The sequence below is a fragment of the Hypanus sabinus genome, chromosome 16, assembly GCF_030144855.1.
Source record: "Hypanus sabinus isolate sHypSab1 chromosome 16, sHypSab1.hap1, whole genome shotgun sequence".
Classification (NCBI taxonomy): Eukaryota; Metazoa; Chordata; class Chondrichthyes; order Myliobatiformes; family Dasyatidae; genus Hypanus; species Hypanus sabinus.
In genome coordinates, this window is record NC_082721.1 from 76,370,381 (window position 1) to 76,395,736 (window position 25,356).

Here is a 25,356-nt window from a genome sequence, read left to right on the forward strand (position 1 = left end):
GACAACGTTCGCCCGCTGTCACCATCCAACTGCCCTTGCACAGGGATGACGCCTGGCCTCTACCTCACCTCATAATGTTTCATGGCGCCGATAACGAACCACTTCCTCAAGCTCCAAACCACCGAACGACCTTCGGTTTTCAGATCAATCACGTGACAGCATGGGGATCGGCTTCCGTTTCTAGTCTATCGACCAATCGCTGCGCTCACTTAATTCCGATTCACCAATCACAGACCAAAATTCCGGTTTTCCTTCTCAGCCAATAGATCCCACGGAAAAGTACATCCAGGAGACCAATCGATAGGGAAGACGGCCTGTCCTCTTAGCCAATCAGGATGTCCTAAATTTTAACGGTAAGAGGGAGTATTTATTGCTGGCGCCTCTATCAACAAGAACAGCAAGTGAAGTGGGGGTACCACCACCTTCAGAATCAGGTTTATTATCACCGGCATGTGTCGTGAAATTTGTTAATTTAGAAGCAGTTGAATGCAATACATAATCTAGCAGAGAAAAATAATAATGATTAATAAACAAGTAAATCAATTATGTATATTGAATAAACTTTTTAAAAAGGTGCAAAACCAGAAATACTGTACATTGAGGTAGTGTCCAAAGAATCGGATAACGGGTGGGGAGAAGCTGTTCCTGAATCGCTGAGTGTGTGCCTTCAGGCTTCTGTACTTCCGACCTGATGGTAACAGTGAGAAAAGGGCATGCCCTGGGTGCTGGATGTCTTTAATAATGGACACTGCCTTTCTGAGGCACCGCTCCCTGAAGATGTCCTGGATGCTAGTACCAAAGATGGAGCTGACTAAATTTACGACCCTCTGAAACTTTTTCTGTCCCGTGCAGTAGTTCCCCCATACCAGACAGTGATGCAGCCTGTCAGAATGCTCTCGCTCTCCATGGTACATCTATAAAAGATTTTGAGTGTTCTTGCTGACATATCAAACCTCTTCAATCTCCTGATGAAGTATGGTCACTGCCTTGCCTTCTTTCTAGTTATCGATCTGTTGGGACCAGTTTAGATCCAAAGAGATCTTGACACCCAGGAACGTGAAACTGCTCATTCTCTCCATTTCTGATCCCTCTTTGATGATTTGCATGTGTTCCTTCATCTACCCTTTCAGAAGTCCACAATCAGCTCTTTCGTCTTACTGGCGTTGAGGCTAAAATCTAAAAGACTTACCACTGGTTGGCATATTTCACTCCTGTAAACCCTCTCTTCACCATCTGAGATTCCACCAACAATGGTTGTATCATCAGCAAATTTACAGATGGTATTTGAGCTATGCCTAACCACAAGTCATGGGTATAGAGAGAGTGGGATAAGTACATACCCCTGAGGTGCACCAGGTTCCCTATCCAGTAGCACTTGCATCCATTGTGATGAAATGCTTTGATGGCAGCAGTGAGAAGAAAGCGTGAGCTGGGTGGTGAGGGTGGGTTCAGATGATGGATGCTGCTTTCCTACAACAACGCTGGAAAGGTTGGTCGTGAAGCATTTTAACTCCTACCTGAAGAGTGACTTGGATCGGCTGGAATTTGCCTACCATCACAAAATGTCAACATCAGATGCCATTTCATTGGCACTTCACTCAGCTCTGGGACATCAAAGATTTGGCATGATACCAAAACCTTTGACAAATTTCTATAGATTTTAGCCTCTTTGTGGTGGGGAGTGTTTTGACTGGCTGCATCACAGCCTGTTATGGAAAAACCAAAGCCCTTGAATAGAAAATCCTGCAAAAAAAAAAGTAGTGGATACAGCCCAGTCAATTGAGGTAAAGTCCTCCCCATCACTGAGTACATCTACATGGAGTATTGTGGCAAGAAAACAGCATCCATCATCAGGGATCCCCACTACCCAGGTCATGCTCTTCTCTCGCTACTGCTATCAGGAAGAAGGTACAGGAGCCTTAGGACTCACACCACAGGTTCAGGAGCAGTTATTACACCTCAACCATTAAACAGGCTCTTGAACCAGATGGGATAACAGTTCACGTTTCGGGCTAAGACCCTTCATCATATTAAAACAGCATTTGGATGTGCACTTGAGTAGCTGTGACCTGCACATGGTGCTGGAATGTAGGGTCAGACTGGGTAGGTCCTCTTTAACAGGCACAGACATGATAGGTTGAATGGCCTCTTGTCGAAGGTGCTACAAAAGCTTTAAAACAAAATAACTTGCCATTGGGTCATAGAGTGCTATTAGTGCAGATGAGCAAATGTGTTGCCAAAGATTAGATTTGAAGCCATGTCAATGGAAAAAAGAGGCCAGTTAAGAGAGCATTGCCAATGTCATTTCAGGATGAAAATGCATGCATGAGATTTTCATCAGCTAAGTCTATGCAAAAGTCATAGAAATGACCAAGATATGAGATTGAATACATTGACTGATGTAAGACACCAAAGCAACAAAGACTTGTTTCAATTCGGACAGTGGCTACTATAAACTCACGTTTAGCACAATTCATTGTAACATACTAATTTTTATCTCTTGCACTGTGCTATATGCTAGCACCAGATCTGTGGCTTTCAATGTCTTGGCTCAGCAGGATACTTCCTAAATAAGAGAGTACCAGTCTTCATCGCTCTCTTAAGCAGTGACTTCCAGATTCCAACCATCGTATGGGTGAAAAAAGTTCTTACTTAGATCCTATCAAAATGTCTTGCTCCTCTAGTCCTCTCCTTCTTGACACCTTTGCAATGATGAAAAGTTTCTCATCATCGGATCTGTCTATGCAACTCATAATTTTGTTTAACTCAATAAGGTCCTGCCTCTCCCAGCTCATATTTCTCTACAAGGAAAACAAACTCAGCCTCTTCAGTCTCCCCTCATAGCTGAAACACTCAATCCCCAGAACATCCTTGCAAAATTCATCTGCACCAGCTTAAGTGCAATTTTAAGACCATAAGTCATAGGAACAGAATTAGGCCAATTGGCCCATCAGGTCTGCTCTACCATCCCATCATGGCTGATTTATTATCCCTCTCAACCTCACTCTCCTGCCTTTTTACCCGTAACCTTTAACACCCTTACTAATCAAAAACCTATCAATCTCCATTTTAAAAATACCCAGTGCCTTGGTCTCCCCAGCCGTCAGTGCCAATGAATTCCACAGATTCACCAACATCTGGCTAAAGAAATTCCTCCTCATAGAACACTACAGCACCAAACGTGGCCCTTCGGCCATCTAGTGTGCTTAATCCCATCATTCTGCACCCTGATCATAACTCTCCTGACCCCCACCATCCATGTACCAATCCAAACTTCTCTTAAACATCGAAATTGACGCCACATCCTCCACTTGTACTGGCAGCTCATTCCAAACTCCCACAACCCTCTGAGTGGAGATGGTCCCCTTCATGTTCCCCGTAAACATTTCACCTTTCACCCTTAACCCATGACCTCTAATTCTAGTCTCATCCTACCTCAATGGAAAAAAATCTGCTTGTATTTGCCCTACCTATACTCCTCAATTTTGTATACCCCTATCAAATCTCTCCTCAATCTTCTACATTCTAGGGAATGAAGTCCTAACCTATTCAACCTTTTTCCTATAACTTACATCCTCAAGTCCCAGCAACATTGTTGCAAATTTTCTCTGCACTCTTTCAATCTTATTTACATGTTTCCCATAGGTAGGTGACAAAAACTGCACACAGCACTTCAAATTAGGCCTCACCAATATCTTATATAATTTCAACATAATACCTCAACTCCTGTACTCAATACATTGATTCATGAAGGTCAATGTGCCAAAAGATTTCTTTACAACTCTATCTACCTGTGACACTGCTTTCAAGGAATTATGTGTCTGTGCATCCAAATCTCTCTGTTCTACAGCACTCCTCAGCACCCTACTGTTCATCGTTTAAGACAGAGTCACAGAGAAGTACAGCACAACACAGGCCCATTGGCTCATCTAATCTATGCTGAAACCATTTAAACTGCCTATTCCCATAGCCCTCCATTCCCCTATCATCGATGCACTTATCCAAACTTCCCTTAAGGTTCACATTGAGCCAGCTTGCACCACTTCTGCTACAGCTCATTCCACACTCTCATGACCCTCTGAGTGAATATATTTCCCCTCGTGTTTCTCCTTAAACTTTTCACCGTTCATCTTTAACCCATGACCTCTGGTTGTAGTCCCATGCATCATCAGTAGAAAAGCCTGCTTGCATTTCCCTATCTACAGTATACCTTTCATAGTTTTGTACATCTTGTATTTTGTATCTTAAATGGGTTTTTTGCGTCTGGTATTTACTAAGGAAACTGGCATGGAGTCAATAGAAATAAGACAAACAAGTAGTGAGGTCATGGAACCTATACAGTTTGAAGAGGAGGAGGTGCTTGCTATCTTGAGGCAAATCAGAGTAGATAAATCCCCAGGACCTGACAGGGTATTCCCTCGGACCTTGAAGTTGAAATTGAAATTGTTGAAATTGCAGGGGCCCTGGCAGATATATTTAAAATGTTGGTATCTATGGGTGAGGTGCTGGAGGATTGGAGGATAGCTCATGTTGTTCCGTTGTTTAAAAAAGGCTCTAAAAGTAAACCGAGAAATGATAGGCCAATAAGTTTGACATTGGCAGTAGGTAAATTATTGGAAGGAGTACTAAGAGATAGGATCTACAAGTATTTAGATCGACAGGGACTTATTAGGGAGACTCAACAAGGCTTTGTGCGTGGAAGGTCATGTTTAACAAATCTGTTAGAGTTTTTGAGGAGGTTACAAGGAAAGTGGATGAAGGGAAGGCAGTGGATATTGTCTACATGGACTTCAGTAAGGCCTTTGATAAGGTCCCGCATAGGAGGCTATTTAGGAAGATTCAGTCACTAGGTATACATGGTGAGGTACTAAATTGGATTAGACATTGGCTCAAAGGGAGAAGTCAGAGAGTGGTAGTGGAGAATTGCTACTCTGAGTGGAGGCCTGTGACTAGTGGTGTGCCACAGGGATCAATACTGGGTCCATTGTTATTTGTCATCTATATCAATGATCTGGATGATAATGTGGTAAATTGGATCAGCAAATTTGCTGATGATACAAAGGTTGGAGGTGTAGTGTACAGTGAGAAAGGATTTCAAAGCTTGCAGAAGGATTTGGACCAGCTGGAAAAATGGGCTGAAAAATGTCAGGTGGAGTTTAATACAGACAAGTGTGAGATATTGCACTTTGGAAGGAAACACCAAGGTAGAACATACAAGGTAAATGGTAGGGTACTGAGGAGTGTAGTAGAACAGAGGGATCTGGGAATACAGATACAAAATTCCCTAAAAATGGCATCACAGGTAGATAGGGTAGTAAAGAGAGCTTTTCGTGCATTGGCCTTTATAAGCCAAAGTACTGAGTATAAGAGTTGGAATGTTATGGTGAGGTTGTACAAGGCACTGGTGAGGCTGAATTTGGAGTATAGTGTGCAGTTTTGGTCGCCGAATTACAGCAAGGATATTAATAAGGTTGAAAGAGTGCAGAGAAGCTTTACAAGGATGTTGCCGGGACTTGAGAAACTGAGTTACAAAGAAAGGTTGAATAGGTTAGGACTTTATTCCCTGAAGCGAAGAAGAATGAGGAATAAAATTATGATGGGTATTGATAGAGTGAATGCAAGCTGGCTTTTTCCACTGAGGCTAGGGGAGACGTTAGCGGGGGCTTCTTCACACAGAGTGTGGTGTGAGTGTGGAATGAGCTGCCAGACGAAGTGGTAAATGTGGGCTCACTTTTAACATTTAAGAAAAACTTGGACAGGTACATGGATGAGAGGTGTATGGAGGGATATGGTCCAGGTGCAGGTCAGTGGGACTAAGCAGAAAAATGGTTCAGCACAGCCAAGAAGGGCCAAAAGGCCTGTTTCTGTGCTGTAATGTTCTATGGTTCTAATTCTATCAAACCTTCTCTCAGTTTTCCATATTCTAAGGAATGCAGTCCTTACCTATTCAATCGTACCTTATAACTTATATCCTCAAGTCCCGGTAACATCCTTGTAAATCTTCTCTGCGCTCTTTCAATCTCATTTACATGTTTCCTTCAGGTAGTTGACCAAAACAGCACCCAATACTCCAAATTAGGCCTTGCCGACATAATTTCAACATCTCCTGTACTCAATACATTGATTTATGAAGGCCAATGTACCAAAAGCTTTCTTTATGGCTCTAGCTACACGACTATCAATGAATTCAACCTACCTCCAAAGTGTAACACCTCAAACTTGTCTGCATTCCATACGCCATTTTTCAGCACATTTTTCTGGCTGGTCCGGATACCACTGCAAGCTTTGGTAGTCTTCCTCACTCTTCGCTGTCCACTAAACCCCCAATCTTGGTGTCATCTGCAAAGTTACTGACCCAATTAACCACATTACCATCCAGATCATTGACAGAGATTACAAACAACGGACCCAGCACCGATCCCTGCAACACTCCACTAGTTACAAACTCCATACATAAAGCCATCTACAACAACTCTGGTTTCTTCTGCCAAGCTAATGTCTAATCCAATTTACTAGCTCATCTTCAAAGCCAAGTGACTGAACCTTCTTGGCCAACCTCCCATGTGGGACCTTGTCAAATTCCTTACTAAAGTCCATGTAGACAATATCCACTGCCATGCGTTCATCAACATTACTGGTAACTTCCTTGAAAAGCTCCAAGATTGGTTGGACACAACTTACCACACACAAAGCTATGTCGACTATCCCTAATCAGTCCCTGTCTTTCCAAATACTCATATATCTGATCCTTTAAAATACCTTACAATAATTTGCCTATTACTGATGTCAGGCTCACTGGAATATCTCCCCCATCTCTTTCAGCTCCACACATAGATTACCACTCTGATCTTCCAGAGGACCACTTTTGTCCCTTGCTATCCTTTTGCTTTTAATATATCCGTAGAAGCCCTTAGCATTCTCATTCACTTTGTCTGCTAGATCAACTTCATGTCTTCTTTTAGTCCACCTGAATTTGTTCTCGTGTTCTATTGCATTTCTTATAATCCATAAGTACTTCATTTTTTCCTACCTACTACGCATCTGCTTTCTCTTAACCATTGCCTCAATATCTCTCAAAAACCAAGGTTCCATAAACCAGTTATCCTTGCATTTTATTCTGACAGAAACACACTAAATTTGAACTCTCAATATTTCACTTTTGAAGGCCTCCCACTTAACAAGTGCACCTTTGCCAGTAAATAGCTATAGCAATAGACACTTGCCAGATCCTTTCTGATACCATCAAAATTGTCCTTTCTGCAGTTTAGAATCTCAACCTATCCTTTTCCATAACTGCTTTGAAACTTATGGCATTGTGATCGTAAAATGCTAAATGATCCCCTACACAACTTCTGTCACCCACCTGCCTTATTCCCTAGATGGAGAGCAAGTGTTGTACTCTCTCTAGTTGGGACTTCAAGGTACTGCACATCTGACAAATCCTTTCCCATCCAGCCCTGTTTTTTACAGTATAGAAGTCCAGTCAATATGTGGAAAGTTAAAATCACCCACTATCACCACTTTATGTTTCTTGCAACAGTCAGCGATCTTGCTACAAATTTGTTCCTCTAAATCCTGTAGAATGCTGGGTGGTCTGTAATATAGCCCCATTAATGCAGTCAAACCTTTCTTATTGCTCAGTTCCACCCAAAAAGCCTCAATAAACGAGTTCTTCAGTCTGTCCTGACTGACCACTGTTGTGACATTTTCCCAGACTACTAATGAGATCCCCTCTCATTCTTCCAAACTCCAGTGAGTACAACCCAGAACCATCAAACACTTTTCATACATTAATCCTACTATTCACAGGCTCATTCTCATGACAGTATCTAATGCTGGCACATTGGAATAAGGTGGACAAACTCGCACCATTATTAGAGATTGGTTGGTATAACGTTGTGGGCATCACTGACTGAAAGCTGGGAGTTTAATATAAAGGATATACCTTGTATCAAAAGGACCGGCAGGAAGGCACAGGCAGTGGTGTGGCTCTGCTGGTAAGAGATGGAATTACATCTTTAGAAGGCAGTGACATAGGGTCAGAGAATGTCGAATCTTTGTGGCTGGAGTTAAGAAACTGCAAGGATAAAAAGATACATTATGGGAATCATACATAGGCCTCCAAATAGTAGCCAAGATGTAGGGTTGAGCTTGCAAGGGAGCTGGAAAAGGCATGTAATAAGGGTAATTGCACGATTTTAATCGGGGACTAGTATGCAAGGGGATTGGAAAAATCTGGTTGGTCTCAGGCCACAAGAGAGGGAATTTGTTGAATGTCTACGAGATGGCCTTTTAGAGCAGCTTGTGCTTGAGCCTACTCAGGGAAAAGCCATCTTAGATTGGATGTTGTGTAATAATCCAGATCTTATTAGGGATCTTAATATAAAAGAACACTTAGGAGACGGTGATCATAATATGACTGCAATTTGAGAGGGAAAAGCATAACTCATATGTATCAGTATCGCAATGGAATGAAGGAAACTACAGAGAGGATCTTACCCAGGTGGATTGGAGAAGGATACTAGCATGGATGACGACAGAGCAGAGACAGCTGAAGTTTTTGGGAATAGTTCACAAGCCGCAGTTTAGATATGTCCTACAGAAGAAGTTGTTCTCAAATGGCAGGGGTAAGCAACCGTGGCTGTCAAGGGAAATTAAGGACTGCATAAAAGCCAAGGAAAGGGCATACAGGGTTGCAAAAATGAGTGGGAAGTTGGATGATGGGAAGTTTTTAAAATCCAACAAAAGGCAACTAAAAAACCTGTAAGAAGGAAAAAGATGAAATATGAGGGCAAACTAGATAATAATATAAAGCAGGATACCAAAGGCTTGTTCAGTTATATAAAAAGGGAGGTGAGAGTTGATATTGGACCACTGAAAAATGATGCTGCTGAGGTAGTAATGGGGACAAAGAAATGGCAGATAAACTTAATAAGTACTTTGCATCTATCTTCACTGAGGAAGACACTAGCAGTGTACCAGAGGTCTGTGAGTGTCAGGGAGCGGAAGTGATCACAATTGCTGTTACAAAGGAAAAAGTGCTAGGCAAACTCAAAGGTCTTAAGGTGGATGCGTCACCTGGACCAGATGGACTACATCCCAGAGTCCTGAGAGAGATTGTTGAAGAGATAACGGATGCATTGGTCATGATCTTTCAAGTATCACTTGATTCTGCCATGCTTCTGGAGGACTGGAAGATTGCAAATGTCACTCCACCCTTTAAGGGAGGAAGGCAAAAGAAAGGAAATTATAGGCCAGTTAGCCTGACCTCTGTGGTTGGGAAAGTGTTGGAGTCTCTTATTAAGGATGAGGTTTCAAGAATCTTGGAGACTAATGATAAAATAAGTCAAAATCAGCACGGTTTCTGTAGAAGGAAATCTCACCTGACAAACCTGTTCGAGTGCTTCGAGAAATTAACAAGCAGGATGGATAAAGGGGAGGCAGTGGATCTCATTTACTTGGATTTTTAGAAGGCATTTGATAAGGTTCCATACATGAGGCTGCTTAACACGATAAAATTCTATGGTGTTACAGGAAAGATACTAGCATGGATAGAGGAATGGCTTGACAGGCAGGAGGCAGCCAGTGGGAATAAAAGGGGGCCTTTTCTAGTTGGCTGCCCGTGATTAGTGTTGTTCCTCAGGGGCCATTATTGGGACCGCTGCTTTACACATTGTTTGTCAGTGATTTGGATAATGGAATTGATGGCTTTGTGCCAAAGTTTGTGGATGATACAAAGATAGGTGAAGGAGCAGGTAGTACTGAGAAAGCAAAGCAACTGCAGCAGTACTTAGACAAATTGGAAAAAATTGGCAAAAAGGTTCCAGATGGAATACAATGTTTGGAAATGCATGATAATGCATTTTAATAAAAGGAACAATAGTGCGGACTATTATCTAAATGGGGAGATGGTTCAAACATCAGAGGTGCAGAGTGACTTAGGATTCCTTGTGCAAAACCCCCAGAAGGTTAATTTACAGGCTGAGTCTGTGGTAAAGAAAGAAATTTATTTCAAGGGAAATAGAATATGAAAGCAAGGGGATAATGCTTAGCCTTTAATAAGACACTAGTCAGGCTGCACTTGGAGTACTGTCAACAATTTTGGACCCTATATCTCAAAAAAGATGTGCTGTCATTGGAAAGAGTCCAAGGTTCATGAGGTTGATTCCGGGAATGAAGGGGTTAACACCTGAGGAGTGTTTTGCAGCTTTGGATTTTTAGAAGGCATTTATAAGGTTCCACACTTGAGGCTGCTTAACAAGATAAAATCCTATAGCGTTACAGGGGACTTAGCTGTCTTCAGACCTTTCAGATTCCCAAGCATCTTCTCTTTGGTAACAACAACTTACACCCCGGACACTCTTGAATTTCTAGCATACTGATAGTGTCTTCCACAGTGAAGACTGATGCAGAATATCCTTACTAGTGATCAGGTACTCCACATGCTACTCCGGGCATGGCTTAAACAATAATGCTATACCATAACCTCCATGAACTTAAGCTACGAAGGTATTGTAGAGTAGCATAATTAGGAGAAATGTTCATAATCCACAACCACTGACATTGAGTTGGGGTTTCACTTTAAGAGGCTGGTCTGACGTGATGATGTTATTATGTAAAGATTTTTATCACGCTTTGGTGTTTAGGTATCAGTAAGAAAGCAAAAATGCCTTGTTCACAACCTTACTTATGTATGCTGCCACTTTCAGGGATCTTTGGGTCTTCCTGTTCTTCCCGGGTCTTACAGTCTTCCTGTTCTTCAATGTTCACTATTGCCAGTGGTTGATATGGAAACACAAGAAACTGCAGATGCTGGAATCAGGAGCAACAAACCGTCTGCTAGAGACTGGTGGTTTTTTGGATAGTGTAGAAGACTACCAAAGGATAAAGCAGGATACACAGTTGTCTGCCGTGTTCTGTATCACCAAAACCAGTTTTCAAGAAGCCACATTACTCCCTAAACTAATTGGGAAAAATATCTCCTGTGTTTGTTTTGATATCTTTTTTACATTCTTGTCCACAGCCACCTCTCTGCCATTGTTCAGTTGTCTACCAAAAGCTAGTCCTGTTTAGCTTTTATTGTCTGCTTTCTTTTAGTACCATCCAGCCTTTCCATCCAAATAACTTTATTCATTCATAAACCACACTGGCAACAGCCATAGGAGAGAATGCAAACACTCAGAACAGCTGATGTTAACTCCCACCATTTGTTCACATTCCTTGTCTCTTTGCCATTTCAAATTACTGTCTCAGTCTCTAATCTGTTCTTATAAACATCACCATATGTTCCAATCCTTTTCCTCAAACTGGTGTTAAGAAACTGACAGAGCACAGTGTAGAATTCAGACTTTAGCCATGATCCAATATACGAAGTCCATTCCCTGTTCAAGTCCCAACTCTCAGATGATATTTCTTCTGTTCAGATTCACAGACTTTTCCCTGTTACTAACCATTCCATATTTCCTCCGCAGGGTGGAGAAGCAACACTTTATTTATGCATAATTTATTTGTAGAATTAATTCTTACTTTCCTACGTTATTGTGAGTTATATGTACTACTGTCCTTTACACTCTAGTCTGGGGAAACATTGTCTCATTTGATGATTTTATATATATATAGAGTAGGCAGCCGTCAATCCCAGGGGATCAGGGGTTTGTGCCTCTGGTGGACTGCGTCCTCTCCAGGGTGCAAGCCTGGGTGGGAAGATTTGAAGAACCAGCTGTTGTCCATGAAGCAAGCTCCCCTTCTCCATGTCACTGATGTAGTCCAAGAGAAGGGCAAGTGCCAATACAGCTTGGCACCAGTGTCATCACAGAGGTTGCCAGAGTGAAGTTGTAAACAACATCAAACTGCCTTAGAGACCCTGGCTCCGATTTCTTCCTCGGGGTTTACTCCCGAAGCCTTTCCCATGGGTAGGTATGGCCACAAGGCAGCAGAGGTTTAAAATCATTTTCCTTCTCCAAATAGATATATATTGTAACTAAACTGGCTGGCACAATTCCTACAGCAATCTCAACAGTGGTACAGTATGATTCCAATAATCCAGCACCTTTGCAACTTTCATATAGCACCAGACAAGCAGATTTTGAACACCTACGCTCGGTCCACCAGAAAAAGCAAGATCTCCAGTGGCCACACATTTTAATTCCACATCCCATTCCCATTCTATGTCTATCCATGGCCTCCTCTATTATCAAAATGAATCCAAACACAGGTTGCAGGAACAACAGCTTATATACCGGCTGGGTAGTCTCCAACCTGATGGCATGAACATTGACTTCTCTAACTTCAGTTAATGCCCCTCCTCCCCTTCTTACCCCCATCCCTGACATATTTAGTTGTTTGCCTGTTCTCCATCTCCCTCTGGTGCTCCCCCCCCCCCCCCGACTTCCTTTCTCATGAGGCCTCCCGTCCCATGATCCTTTCCCTTCTCCAGCTCTGTATCACTTTCACCAATCACCTTTCCAGCTCTTAGCTTCATCCCACCCCCTCCGGTCTTCTCCTATCATTTTGCATTTCCCCCTCCCCCCACTACTTTCAAATCTCTTACTATCTTTCCTTTCGGTTAGTCCTGACGAAGGGTCTCGGCCCGAAACGTCGACAGTGCTTCTCCCTACAGATGCTGCCTGGCCTGCTGTGTTCCACCAGCATTTTGTGTGTGTTGTTGTTTGAATTTCCGGCATCTGCAGATTTCCTCGTGTAAGCAGATTTTCTGAACTGTTTTGTGTTATTCCAGTTAATATACAAACACACTGTTATCATTTTTATATGCGCATGGTCATGTAATAAATTTTCAGGTGAACCTGGTGACTATAACTGAGAAATGTAAAAAGCACTGTGGACCCCAACTCTGGCTCCAAACTTGCCCACGTTCCTGACCCCCAGTGTCCCAAGCACCAACTCTGATTTCAGCCAAACACCCACCCAGACCTGGGCCACAGCTGCAGTCTAGACCCCACTTGTCCTCTGGATCGCTGTCTCACGTTCCAGACTAATAAGTGAACCATCTGGATTTCCGATACCAGATCGTCAAGAGTACACACAAAACTTAAATTATGCAGGTGAAAATCTGAAATAAAAACAGAAGGTGGCAGAAACGATCAGAGTGAGAAAAGAGAAACTGAATTAATATTTCCAGGTGGTGACCTTTTCCCAGCAGTTGGAACCACTGGAGCAGAACAAACTGTGCTGGAAGAATCGGCATTTAACTTCCACACCATCTGCTGCGGCCACTGACTGCCACTGGCCAATGGGTCCCTGTCAAGAAAAATAATGAAGTGATGAATAAACTCTTCTTGGGCTTCCAGCCAGGTACAGGTATCGATTTTAACTGATGTTTTGATGACAAACTCTGCCATCTTAATCAGGGATGATAACTGGGCATGTCTAGTCTGGTAGGTATCGATTTTAACCAATGTTTCAATGGCCAACTCTATCATCTTCAGGGATGACGCTAGTACCCGGCTGGAAGCCAAAGAAGAGTTTATTCATCATATACGCCAGGAAAGGATTAGATCCTTTTTCAAAAATGAAGAGATTTAATTTTTTTTTTCTAAAAACTGCAAATGCTGAAAACATGAAGTAAAAACAGAAAAAAGATGAAAGTACTTAGCAGGTCTGAAAGCATCTGTGGAAAGAGCCACAGCGTGTGGATACAATCCTTTGGATCAATGCGCCCAAGCCCATTATTTTCATCTAGGCTAGACTCACTTGCCTGTGTTTCACCCATATCCCTTTAAACATGTACTGTACCTAGCCAAATTGGTTTTAAATGTTATTATTTTAAGAGATCAGAGCTAATGTGATCAAAGGGGAATTCCTTGATTGCAGTGGTGTGGGGACGAGCTGTAGAAAGGTGCTGAAAGTTCAAAATACATTTATTATCAAAGTGTTTATTAATTATACAACATTGAGATTCGTCTCCTTACAGGCAGCCACAAAACAAGAAATCCAAAAGAGCCCATTATAAAAAAAGTCTAACAAACACCCAATGCAGAGGGTGAGAGAAAAAACACAAATCGTGCAAACAATAAAAGAAAGAAACAGCATTCAGAACGAAAGTGAGTCCATAGACACGAAGCCCAGAATGGCCAGAGCAGGCCCACAGCCTCCACTGTGGAGAGTGGAGTAAATATCACGGAGGAAGGAGAAAGCAGCAAACTGGGAGGAGGACAGTGACGTTGGGAGAAGAATCAAAAATAGAGCCCATCATTACAGAGAAATTATCAATATGTCCTACAGGGAATTTAGGGGAAAGCTGAATGAGTCTAGACGCCTGAAGGCCAAAGCCCACAGGTCGAAGTCCCGAGGCTGGTGAATCTGGTGGTTGGAGGTCTGATATTTGCAAGACTGGAGTCACAGTCTGAAGTTTATAGGCCTGGATGCAGCCTGTACTGGGGTTGGAGGCCCGCCTGTGGCATAGGTGGGGTGGAGGCATTTATTTTGCAGTTATTGCTTGTTGTATGTTGGCTGCCTGTTGGTCTGCTGAACATTGTGGGCATGCTATGTGTTATGTATGTAATATTTCAGTAACATATGAGTAATCTTGTATGTGGGTGTATGTATATATTATTTAAATTAATTATGGGTTTTATGTAAAGATACATTAATTGCATACATCATCACAATACCACGTGACACAGCGCTCCTCGTTAAAAATAAAGTTTAACTTGCAGTCCCGGACTCCCTTGTTTTCTTTGATTTAACTTAATGTTACATTTTGGACTTCAAAACGTCATGTTTTACCCCGGAATGTGTGGCAACAAGTGCAGGCTACCCCCAGCACATCTCTGGATTACGTTGGCAATATATGCAAGCACAGCATTTGACTGCATGTTTCGATGGACATGTGTTTAGTAAATAACTCTAATCTAAAATGTGCAATCACTATAAATAGTGCAGAAGCATTTTTCAGGGAAAGCTTCAGAAGTAGGTAACAGTAGATAACTGCGAATGGATGAAAGAGCTTCTCCTCTTGCAAAGCACACCCACTGACTGGCATGGACTAGTTAAGCCAGGCGAGTTGTTTCTTTATAAGTGACAAACAGGAAATGTGTCCGGCATTAAGAAATGTAATGAAACAAAATATATGTCTGGCTGAGGCATGAATAGTTACACCAGAACTATTACTGGTACCTTCTTACTAAGGAAATGGAGCACTACCTTTGATTGACTATCACAGTGCTATTAAGTTCAATATCAGTAAACAATGAGGACAGGAAACTGTAAAGTCCCCAGTAGAAAGGATTAAATGCTATTCCTTAAGCTTCGTTGAGCTTCAGTAGAACGGTGTAATAGGCTGGTGTCAGAGTGGGATGGAGAACTAAAGAACCATACGCAAAGATCCCGACGTGATAAATCTGATTTTGCGTCCGAGGTTGCTACAGACTGATCGCCATGGTGGACCTGTTCACAGGAGTAACCTTGATAAAGAATAACAGGGACAGAGACGAACTCGACACCCAGCAGCAACTGGACAACACGCTGCGAAACAAGGTGGTGCTCCTGTACTTTGGTTCAAGCGACTGCCCCAGATGCCAGGCGTTCGCCCCTGCACTGAGGGACTTCTCCAAACGGCTGATGGACGAATATTACGTCGATCGAGCAGCTCAGCTAGCGCTGGTGTACGTTTCCCAGGATCAAACCGAGGAGAGACAGCAGTGTTTCCTCAAGACGCTGCATAGGAAGTGGCTCTTCCTACCATTCCAAGACAAATACGGAAGGTAAGGACTTCACCCTGGTGGAACGGGAGATTTTCTGCAGAAAGCTCTGCGATAAGTAAATGAAAGCCAAGCTCATCTCAAACTCTGCCTCCTGACATGTTAATTTGCACCAAATCCAGCACACAATCAACATCCTCTTCAGAAAAACAATGCCGCGGTCTTAAAATTTTATTTTTTGACTTCATTTAAGACCATAAAACATAGGAGCAGAATTAAGCCAATCAGCCCATTACGTCTGCTCCGGCAGTCCACTATGGCTGATTCCGGTTCCCTCTCAACCCCATACACCTGCCTTTTCGCCATAACTTTTGATGCCCTAACCAATCAGAAAATTATCAATTTTCGCTTTATATACCCACGATCTTGGTTTCCACAGTCACTACTCTCTGGCTAAAAAAAAACCCTCAACTCTTTTCTAAAGGGTTGCTCCTCAATTTTGAGGCTGTGCCCTCTAGTTCTGGACACCACCACCAGAGGAAACATCTTCTCCACATCCACCTCATCTAGTCCTTTCAACATTCAGTAGATTCCTATGAGGTCACCCCCCCCCCCACCTCCCCTGGCACTCTTCTAAATCCTAGTGAGTACAGGACTAAAACTGCAAAATGCTACTCATATGTTAACCCCATTCATTCCCAGAATCATTCTCGTGAAGTTCCACTGGACTCTTTCCAATGACAACACATCTTTTCTGAGATATGGGGCCCAAAACTGTGAACATAACTCCAAGTGTGACTTGTCCAGGTGTCTCATAAAGGCTCAGCATTATCTTCTTGCTTTTATATTCTATTCCACTTCAAATGAATGCCAACATTACACTTGCCTTCTTTACCACAGACTTAACCTGTAAATTAAACTTCTGAGAGTCTTGCACGAGAACTCCCAAGTCCCTTTACACCTCTGATGTTTGAATTTTGTCCCCAGATAGAAAATATTCCACACTACTGTTCTTTCTACCAAAGTGCATTATCATACATTTCCCAACACTGTATTCCATCTGCCACTTTTATTGCCTGTTATTCCAATTTATCTAAGTCCTGCTGGAATCGCATTCCTTCCTCAGCACGACCTTTCTTCCTATCATCTGCCAACTTTACCACAAAGCCATCAATTCCATTATCTAAATTATTGATAAATAATGTGAGAAGTAGCTGTCCCACTAAAACACCATTAGTCACTGGCAGCCAACCAGGAAAGGCCCCTTTTATTCCCACTCACTGTCTCCTGTCAGCCATTCCTCTATCCATGCCTGTATCTTTCCTGTAACACTATAGGACTTTATATTGTTAAGCAGCCTCATGTGTGGCACCTTATCAAATGCCTTCTGAAAATCCAAGTAAATGACATCCACTGCCTCTCCTTTGTCCACCCTGCTTGTTACTTCCTTGAAAGATTCTAACAGATTTGTCAGGCATAATTTCCCTCTAGAGAAACCATGCTGACTTTGACTTATTTTATCATTTGTCTCCAAGTACCCCAAAATCTCATCCTTAATAATGGACTCCAACACTTTCCCAACCACTGAGGTTAGGCTAATCGGCCTATAATTTCCTTCCTTTTGCCTTCCTTCTTAAAGAGTGAAGTGACATTCCCTCTCTTGTGACCTGAGACCAACCTGATTTTCCCAATCCCCTTGCATATTCAAGTCCCCCATTACAATTGTGACATTACCCTTATTAGATGCCCTTTCCAACTCCCTTTGCAATCTCAACCCCACATCTTGGCTATTATTTGGAGGCCTAACATAATGGTTTCTTTACCTTTGCAGTTTCTTAACTCCAACCACAAAGATTCGACATTCTCTGACCCGATGTCACCTCTTCCTAAAGATGCAGTTCCATCTCTTACCAACAGAGCCACACTGCCACCTATGCCTTACTGCCTGTCCTTTCAATACAAAGTATGTCCTTTGATATCAAGTTCCCAGCTATGATCTTCATCTCCCTCTGTGACCATGCTCCTCCTCATTTCTGAGATCTACAGCCCCCAAATCTCTGCAGTTCCCCATCTCAGGGTTCTTCCAGACCTCTAGAGTCCACCAGATGCCATGGCTGTAGATTCTGACACTCCCCTCTCTAATCTTATCAACTTCACCACGTCTCCATGAGGAGAAGGGAGAGGGTGATGGGGAGGGGGAAATACAGGAAGATGGTAGAAGGGTGAGATGGGGGGGGGGAAGAGGAAGCGAGTCAGGGAGGGGTTGTGAGGCAGGAGGGGGGCGATTTGCAGGGTAGGGCATCATGGAGGGTGGGGCTGGAGCAGGGGCAGTGCGAAGCTGAGAGGGGGCAGGTGTGGCAAAGCCAGCAGGGTCAAGCAAGTCAGAACTACTTTCAAGATAAACTATCTGCCATTACATTGGTGTTTAAAGTTAACTACAAACATACATTATTTCATCACAAAGAGGATACTATGAGCAGTCACCCAGTCACACTGCATCAGGAGGGAGAGGGAAAACTGTTAAATCTTATACAAAGTCCTGAAATCTGTAATATGTCCATGGGAAGGTTAAGCTGGACTTGCATCGAGTATTGCTGGGTCAATCTAAGAAGCTGAGGAAGAACAGAACCTTATTTTTCTTTATTTCCAAACATTGCAGCCAACAAGACACAGCACTGAATTTCAGATTCGTTTTTTCACCTTTCTCCCTCAACATGACTGCTTCAATGTACTTCATACCACTTTTTCCTCTCCATCTGGTGGATTTAAGGCATTTGGTAACTTGGGAACTTGTGTCTGCAGCTTATCCAGACATTTCCTGTGTATTCTCTACCTCTCCTTACCTACAACTTAATACACTTCTATTCTCTCAGACGACAGTACTTGAGCTGGAACATCAGCCCAGTTTCTTTCCCAAATGACACTGCCAGACATGCTCACTGCTTCCAGCTTCCACTTGTATTTCAGATTTTCAAGTTCTGCAGGTTTTGCTTTGTTCCAGTGACTTATAACTGTTTTGGTTAGGCTGCAGGCAATTCATTAGAGAGACTGACCTATACAGAGATTAGAATTTTTTTTTAAGAGCGCACCTATCCCTGCCAATCTGCCAATCTGCCAATCACCCAGCAACTTGTACACTAATCCCATTGCATTTTCTTGATGAGGTGCGCAGTCCAGAAAATGGTGCAAAGGATTGTCTTGGGCTTTTTCTCATGATCACAGAACCCCGCTGGGCATTGGTAATGTAGAATACTGTGAGTATTCACTGGTTCACAGGCGAGACTGATGGCGGGGGAGCTGTGAGGCCTCAGTTAGTAAGTGGACTAAGCCCTTGTGCCTGGGTCACCTGTTGCAGCCACCCAGGGGAGACACTGGAGCTGATGTGGGTTGGGGGCTGACCCCAGCCATCGGTGCTGCCCTCCAGTGTTCACTCAATAGCCTGTGATGAGGCCTGCTGCAACATCAATCTATAGGCCATGACACTCAGGGACTTGAGCTATAATATATATATTGTGACTGACTGCATGTTCTTTTTTGCTTTCATAACCATATGCACTGTCTGTGATAGTTGGTACTATGAATTGCACATTGTGTTGTTTCATTTGGCTCCATTCATATGCATGGCTGAATGAAAATTAAACAAACTTGAATTTGACATTGCCTCCATCTCAGCCCACTGAGTCTGCCCGAGCCATCAACCACCCCATGTATTCTGGTCCCATTTTATTCTCCCCACATTCCCATCAATTCCCTCAAGATTTTACTCCTCACTAGAGGAAATTTACACTGACCAATTAACCTATCAACCTTTAAGTCTTTGGTTTGTGGGAGGACACCAGTTCACCTGTTGGGAAACTCATATGGTCATAGGAGAACATGCCAACTCCACACAGACAGCACCTGAGAACAGGACTGAGCTCTCCCCGCTGTGTTTTCCCTATTATCTTTATCTTTACTTCTCCTAGGAGACCACTTGGTCTGAAATAGGATTTAGATGGAGGATTTGAAAGCAGTTTAAATGATCATTTGCAGCTCCACCTACCCTATCTGGTTATGCCTGCACTATAATTGCTCCATACTATGTTAAGCCCAGTGTATGGCACACCCTAATTTCCAGCCAACATCGTCTGAAGCTCTGGCACTTTTTCTCAAACCAGTAATTTCCAGACCTTCTTGGTGAGTGAGTGCTTGAATGAAGAAAACCTATGACACTCTAAAAGTCATCGCACTTGCCAGCCAAGCACTTTTCAGCCTGCTTTTGATCAACAGTATTTGCTTGGATTTGAATCGCTGGGTTTAATCCTAAAAGAAGATTCTGGTTTTATAGTAAAGACAGGAGATTCTAATGCTACTAATTCAAAGCACATGGTGAGTTCTAGGAATTTTGCCAGGAAGCTTCCTCAGAAAAGAGATTTCCCAAAGAGAGTGCAAAGAATGCCTGACACAATTGTACAAAGGATGGACTGATTAGAAGTCAGTTTGACCCACTTAGTTCCTCTAGTACATAGTTGTCACAACTGAAATCAAATATGGAAAACATCAGGGATATTCATTACCAGCTTAGACTCTGAACACAGTTTACTGTTACAGCTTGAGTAATGTAAAATAAGTAAGAGAAGACAATCACAGTGTTGACTGTCTACAAGATGGCAGCTGAGACTTTGGACGATGAATGGGCAGAGATGAGTGCTAATTCATCAGCCCTTCTTCACACGATAATGACTGAAGCACCTATACCCTGAATACAATGCAACCTTCCAGGAGAAGGAAAACCACTGATAAAACAAAACCACAGGGTTAGAGGGAGAGAAACAAATTCAGGAATTGGAAATAATTTGGAAAATGTGTGACTCAGGTCATTGATGGTTGGGTTGAGATGTTCTCTGATCTTGGCAATTAACTTGCGAAAGATTCATCACCATGCGAGGAGACAATGTCAGTGTGTTGTTAATTATGCTGTGTCAGCTATTTGAAAAGTATATAAAGGCCAAGCATTCGAACGGCACACCATAATTAATAGCATACTGATGATATCTTCTCATATGGTGATGAAATGTTTGCAAGTACATCACCAAGATTGGAGAACAACTCAATCCAACCAAATTCAGGAATACCTCTCTATGGCCTCTTCATATTGTGTATTTGAACATTAAAGGAATGAAGGGACGTAGATCATGCACAGGCAGGTGAAGCTCATTCAGATTGGCATCACGAATCGTGGGCTGAAGGGCCAATATTATTCTATGTTCAAGTAAAATGAGAATCAGGCAGGACGTGCACAAGGTAGTGTTAAATATTTAGAACACAGAATATAGCCTCCCTCCTTCTAAAATTGCATAGGATATTTTAATCCACATGTGGAAGGTGGGCCCTCAGATTCTCTCAATACTTCTTGCTGCCTCAATAAAGCAGCCAACATAACCAAAGCCTACACCAGTCTGGACATTCTCTCTTCTCCTCCCTCCTAACAGGCAGAAGATACAAACGCCTGAAAGCACATACCACCAGCTACAAGGACAGTTTCTACCCCACTGTTATGAGACTATTAAACCAATCTCTTGTAAGGTAGAAGATGGACTTTTGATTTCACAAACTATCTCATCACGATCTTACACCCACACTTCACTTCATCTGTAACACTGTATTCTGCATTCTTTGTGATCCAGTGACTCAGTCTGGTTCAGAATGCTGGCGACTTGCTTCTTCTGTTTGCATGTTTTGTGTTTTTTTTCCTCTTCCTCTGCGCAATGGTTTTTGGTCTTTTTTTAAAAAAAGTTTCTTGCTTTGTGGCTGCCTATGAGCACACAAATCTCAAGTTGCATCTCAAGAATTTATTCATTCTTTAATAATAAATGTGTCTCGAATCTTTATTACCTCCCTGCAGTGATGTTATATTCTGTATGGGCAAACCAAACGAGAATTTTCACTGTACCTCATTACGTGAGACAATAATAAATCAAGTTACAATTTACCTATTTACAATTTGGGACTTTTCTATAGTCCATGGGCACTTCAAAAGTTCATTAATTCTCGAATATAAATGGGTAAAAAGAACAACAACAATACTGATTTGTTCTTATAAGGAGATCTGCATTTCAGTGAATGTTTATTTTTTCTATTCCAGAGACTTACAAAGAATGTATGATGTCAAGGAGATCCCATGCATCATTGTTCTTAAACCCAATGGAGATCTTATCACCAGGAATGGTGTGGTAGAGATCGCCACCATGGGGGTGAATTGTTTGAAGAACTGGTGGGAAGCGTCGGACATAATTGACAGGAATTTCCTTCTGGCAGAAGATTTTGAGGAATGGTCCTGGAAGAGTCTGACAGACCCCTTAAGGCAGCTCAAGTACAGAGTTAAAAAGATGGGCACAGAAAGGGACAATGAAACAGAGTGACCAGCATTTCAGTTCAACCCTTTCGTGGTTTATCCAGTTTCCATTCCAGGCCATATATATCCTTATTACCTCACATTAGCATATCCCAGGAGTAATAATTAGCTCAAAATTGCATAAATCATTCCCACCATAACCTTCTCGCACCTCAGGAGAAAATAACTCAGCTCCAGCCTACTGAATACAATTAACTTGTCAACTTCAAAAAGAAATGGAATAACAAGGGAAAGTTAAAAATACAGATGCACAACATAGCTAAATTAGTATCAAGCAATGCATTATAATCTAAATCCACAGAATTCCTGATGTAATGGGTTCTGATAAAGTGAAAGCATTTTCCTAACTGATCCCCAGTATAATCAGAGGCAAAAGTAGTCAGAGAACAAACCAGGTGCAAGAGGCTTCCAAACTGCAAGAGTACCCTTTTCTTGAATGTAGAGGCAGAGCAACTGAGAATGATTAAGTTTGATTTAATTAACCCTGGGGTGATAATTTTTTTTACTTTGTACTAGTGACAGCAATCCTGAGTTACACCTTACAATGGGCCATCCATAACAGCTAAACACAAAAGATATTTGTAGCTACCCATTTTTTTTGGTGATATTGAACTTCTCAGTTGCATGCTTGAAGCTTGGCTACGAAATTTCATTTTCAGATGTATGCTTGTGTACACGTTCCACTTGTAACTTCGTGCAGAAGTCTTTATGTTTACCCTGACAATTAAGACACTTCTCTTTCTGTTGTTTTCCTACATTGTTTTAATGCATTTAATGATTACTCCATTTAAACCTGGGGGGAGGTTATCAGTACTGAGTCAGAGGCAGCATGGTAACATAGTAGTTAGCGTAAACGGTGCCAATGACCTGGGTTCAGTTCCGCTGCTGTCTGTAAAGGGTTTTTGTGTCCTCCCTGTTATGGCAAGTGTTTCATCCATAAAACCATAACCATATAACAATACAGCACAGAAACAGGCCATCTCGGCCCTTCTAGTCCGTGCCAACACTTACACTCACCTAGTCCCACTGGCCCGCACTCAGCCCATAACCCTCCATTCCTTTCCCGTCCATATACCTATCCAATTTTACTTTAAATGACAATACCGAACATGCCTCTACCACTTCTACTGAAAGCTCGTTCCACACAGCTACCACTCTCTGAGTAAAGAAATTCCTCCTCGTACCCTTAAACTTTTGCCCCCAGCTCTCAAATCATGTCCTCTTGTTTGAATCTCCCCTACTCTCAATGGAAAAAGCCTATTCACGTCAACTCGATCTATCCCCCTCATTATTTTAAATACCTCCATCGTCCCCCCTCAAACTTCTACACTCCAAAGAATAAAGATCTAACTTGTTCAGCCTTTCCCTGTAACTTAGGTGCTGAAACCCAGGTAGCATTCTAGTAAATCTTCTCTGTACTATGTCTCTGTATTTTGTTGATATCTTTCCTATAATTCGGTGACCAGAACTGTACACAATACTCCAAATTCGGCCTTACCAGTGCCTTGTACAATTTTAACATTACATCCCAATTCCTATACTCAATGCTCTGATTTATAAAGGCCAACGTACCAAAAGCTTTCTTCACCACCCTATCCACATGAGATTCCACCTTCAGGGAACTATGCCCCATTATTCCTAGATCACGCTGTTCTACTGCATTCTTCAATGCCCTACCATTTACCATGTATGTCCTATTTGGATTATTCCTACCAAAATGTAGCACCTCACACTTATCAGCATTAAACTCCATCTGCCATCGTTCAGCCCACTCTTCTAACTGGCCTAAATTTCTCTGCAATCTTTGAAAACCTACTTCATTATCCACAACACCACCTACCTTAGTATCTTCTGCATATTTACTAATCCAATTTACCACCCCATCATCCAGATCATTAATGTATATGACAAACAACATTGGACCCAATACAGATCCCTGAGGCACACTAGTCACCAGCCCCCAACCTGACAAACAGTTATCCACCACTACTCTCTGGTATCTCCCATCTAGCCTCTGTTGAATCCATTTTACTAGTTCAATATTAATACCTAATGATTGAACCTTCCTAACTAACCTTGTCAAAGGCCTTACTGAAGTCCATATAGACAACATCCATTGCTTTACCCTTGTCAACTCTCCTCATAACTTCAAAAAATTCAATAAGATTTGTCAAACATGACCTTCCATGCACAAATCCATGCTGACTATTCCTAATCAGACCCTGTCTATCCAGATAATTATATATACCATCTCTAAGAATACTTTCCATTAACTTACCCACCACTGACAGGCCTATAATTGCTAGGTTTACTCTTAGAACCCTTTTTAAACAATGGAACCACATGAGCAATATGCCAATCCTCCGGCACCATCCCCGTTTCTAATGACATTTGAAATATTTCTGTCAGAGCCCCTGCTATTTCTACACCAACTTCCCTCAAGGTCCTAGGCAATATCCTGTCAGGACCCAGAGATTTATCTACTTTTATATTCCTTAAAAGTGCCAGGATTTCCTCCTCTTTAATTGTCATATTAGCATCCAGATGCTCTGGTTTCCTCCCACATCCCAAAGATGCACAGGCTACTGGGTTAATTGGCCACATGGGTCTAACTGGGCACTACGGGCTTGTTTGGACAGAACTTGTTACCGTGCTGTATCTCTAAATCCAAAATAAAAATCATTCCATCTATTGCTAATTACTGACTTCCTTTTACATTCAGGTTCTCTTGAAGGACGATGGGACCCAAGCAGGTTATTGGAACAATGAGCTGAGGTACTACTCCTCCTCCACCCCGCCCACTGAATAAACAAAGAAAAAACGAATACTGTATTTCTTCTCAAGTCCACTTATATAAAGTCAGAGTGGGAACTACAATTACCCACTAATCTGACTCACCCTCCCACCTCATTAGTTGCTGTCATCAGTCCTACCACAGTATTCAAGCTGTGACTGAAATATAAGATAGCATTCTCTGGTATGGTTGAGTTGTTCTCTGATCTTGGCAATTTTCTTGCAAGGAGACATCATCAGTGCACTGATTGTGGTGCGTCATCTGAATGCTTGGCCTTTACAGGTGTGTCCCCCTTAACAAAGGTAGAGCATTCCTATGAAACTTTTCTTAAGCCGAAATGACGTAAAGTGAAGAACCATTAACTTATATGGGAAAAATTTTTGTAAAAGAGAAAATCCTCTTTGTAATGCAAAAACAAGTTACTAATGTAGGTCTTTTGTAAAAGGGAAGTGGCGTAAAGCGGGCGACACGTGTATATACTTCTCAATCAGCTGATTGGACGTCATTAC

At 42.2% G+C, this 25,356-nt stretch overlaps 2 protein-coding genes across 2 annotated transcripts in view; one reads left to right on the forward strand and one right to left on the reverse strand.

Annotated features, from left to right (window-relative positions):
• Positions 1-186, reverse strand: part of tecrb (trans-2,3-enoyl-CoA reductase b) — an 80,032-nt gene extending 79,846 nt beyond the window's left edge. The window contains exon 1 of the mRNA XM_059992173.1: positions 69-186. Within this exon, the coding sequence (XP_059848156.1) occupies positions 69-83 (15 nt within the window). The 5' untranslated portion in view covers positions 84-186. The remainder of the gene's footprint in view (positions 1-68) is intronic.
• A 30-nt stretch (positions 187-216) lies between these two features.
• nxnl1 (nucleoredoxin like 1) lies at positions 217-22,060 on the forward strand. Its single transcript, XM_059990903.1, has 3 exons — positions 217-353; positions 15,387-15,722; positions 21,784-22,060. The coding sequence occupies exons 2-3, from the start codon at positions 15,397-15,399 to the stop codon at positions 22,058-22,060; spliced, it is 603 nt and encodes a 200-aa protein (XP_059846886.1). The 5' UTR covers positions 217-353; positions 15,387-15,396.
• The last annotated feature ends 3,296 nt before the right edge of the window (positions 22,061-25,356 follow it).